General features: G+C 41.4%; 1 protein-coding gene across 1 annotated transcript; it reads right to left on the reverse strand.

Annotated features, from left to right (window-relative positions):
• Positions 1 to 885: 885 nt before the first annotated feature.
• On the reverse strand, positions 886 to 1,716 carry LOC137277209 (uncharacterized). The gene has a single exon (XM_067808881.1). The coding sequence runs from the start codon at positions 1,714 to 1,716 to the stop codon at positions 886 to 888; it is 831 nt and encodes a 276-aa protein (XP_067664982.1).
• Between the last annotated feature and the right edge of the window lie 247 nt (positions 1,717 to 1,963).

A 1,963-nucleotide genomic window follows, 5' to 3' on the forward strand; every position in this document is an offset into this window, starting at 1 on the left:
CTTTAATGTATTCACCTGTATGATACCCGCATGTATATGCCGAACAGACTTACAATTATGAGGAATCATCTACTGTCATATTTTTATAATTTGGTACAGTTTGATAATGGCTTTCCTTTTATATCATACGTTACCCACTAACCAGATTGAAAGTACGGGAATGGGGCCTGGGAATGTTACCGCTGGTAGGGGTGGGTATGAGAGCTAGTAAGAAAGGTAATTGCTGAATAGGGTAAAACAGGGCTACAGATAAGGGCCATATTGGTGTATGTATGGATAAAAAATATGCATGTCAGAAAAAAATGACAAAACCTATGAGATACGCACCACAGCAGTGGTGTACGGTCTTAGAATCACTTACAAATGTATTCATCTGAAAAAGTATTGTTTTGGTTTTTTATTGACCTATCTACACAAGAGTAGCAGTGTTGTGGTGCATATATGAAACGTAACACAAGGTTACTGATACGCCATTAAATTCCATTTAGTGCTATAAATGTACTCTTAAGTTTTTCCAGTACTGCTATATTGATAAAATAAGAAGTACATACTCCTGATGATGAAAAAGTATGTGCAGCCCTGGTACAGTATCAGGACAGTGATATTAAGAAGTAAGAAAAAGGTTTTAAGTTAATAGAGGCCTACATTCACAAAGATAATTTCTGAGGAAGCATACACCCAATTTGAGGACTGAAATGATTTCAGAAGGACAATACGATGCTGTGTAACTAAATATTGCAGTACCAAAGTAGAATAAAGGTTGAAATTAAAAACACATCCAATAAGAGCAAAATATTAGAAAACTGAAAAGTAGTCAGTCAATGTTAGTAAAGCCGATACTTCAAACATGCATTAACATTAATTTTGTAAATCTGACCCCCATACTTATAGCCTGGCCCTCTTACAAACCTTCACATCTACATCATCATCCTCATCTCTCTTTCTCTTCCTATCCAACATCATGTTCAGGGGTCCAGGTCTCTGACTGGGGACTGGAAATGACACTCCTTGGTGGCACAGCCCGGTCAAACTGCAGGACACATTGCACTCACTCAGATTAGTGAAGCTGCTCACTGGGCTGACAGGAAGAGACATGGAGCTTGAGGTCAGTAGTGGTCCATCCTGAAAAAGGTCACAGGTGTTACAGAACCAGATGTCTTTGAAAAGTATATGTGAGAGATTGATGTCATCTGGCAAACCTGACATGTCTGATTTCAGGGATCCCCTTGGTGTGGAGCCATAGTTCAAGGAGGTGGTGCTGGATGATGGGGAGGGAAGTAGATCACTGTAGAATTCCTCTGAATTCTGGAAAAGGGTGGAAAAGCTGGGGAAGGGGTCAGTAAGACTGGTGGAGCTCAGGCTGGTCAGGCTGGAGCTGGTGCTGACTGGGAGAGACTCATCACTGGGGCTGACAGACCAGATATCTGGAGTGACTGACAGAAATGTTGATGTTACATCACCAGTGTCAAAATATGAATTAAATCTGGGACATTCCGGATAAAGGAAGGGTTCCTGGTTTTCTAGATACTTGCTGATGGGGCTATCTGGTCTGTTAGCGCCAAACATGGATGATCTAGGGGTAGGGATAGTGGGGCTGATGGGCTGAGTAGTGTTGGAGGGGATGGCTGCATCGGTCCAAGTTGTGTGGGGGTAGAGACAGGTACAGCGAGGCTGAAAGTCATCCAGGCTCACCCAGCTCTCGTTAGGACACAACATCGTGGGGGTCTGAAGTGTGTTAGGGAATTATATAAAAGTAAAAGTCCCAAGAATAATGAAGAGACTTGTCTTAAAATCTTGAATCATGTCAGTGTTATTGCAAGCACGTGTGAGTTTCTGAGTTGAATAATGTCTAATACCAATCAGTAAATCAATTCATGTCAGTTACCTTCACAGTTTGTCTCTCTTGCACCAACTCAAGATAATACTAGAGTATTCAACTCCAAACTCTCTCTCACAAGAGAAA

This window comes from Haliotis asinina, chromosome 3, assembly GCF_037392515.1.
Source record: "Haliotis asinina isolate JCU_RB_2024 chromosome 3, JCU_Hal_asi_v2, whole genome shotgun sequence".
Classification (NCBI taxonomy): domain Eukaryota; kingdom Metazoa; phylum Mollusca; class Gastropoda; order Lepetellida; family Haliotidae; genus Haliotis; species Haliotis asinina.

Coding starts and splice junctions, on each gene's coding strand:
- LOC137277209 (XM_067808881.1), bottom strand. CDS start 1,716: ATGTTGTGTCCTAACGAGAGCTGGGTGAGCCTGGATGACTTTCAGCCT.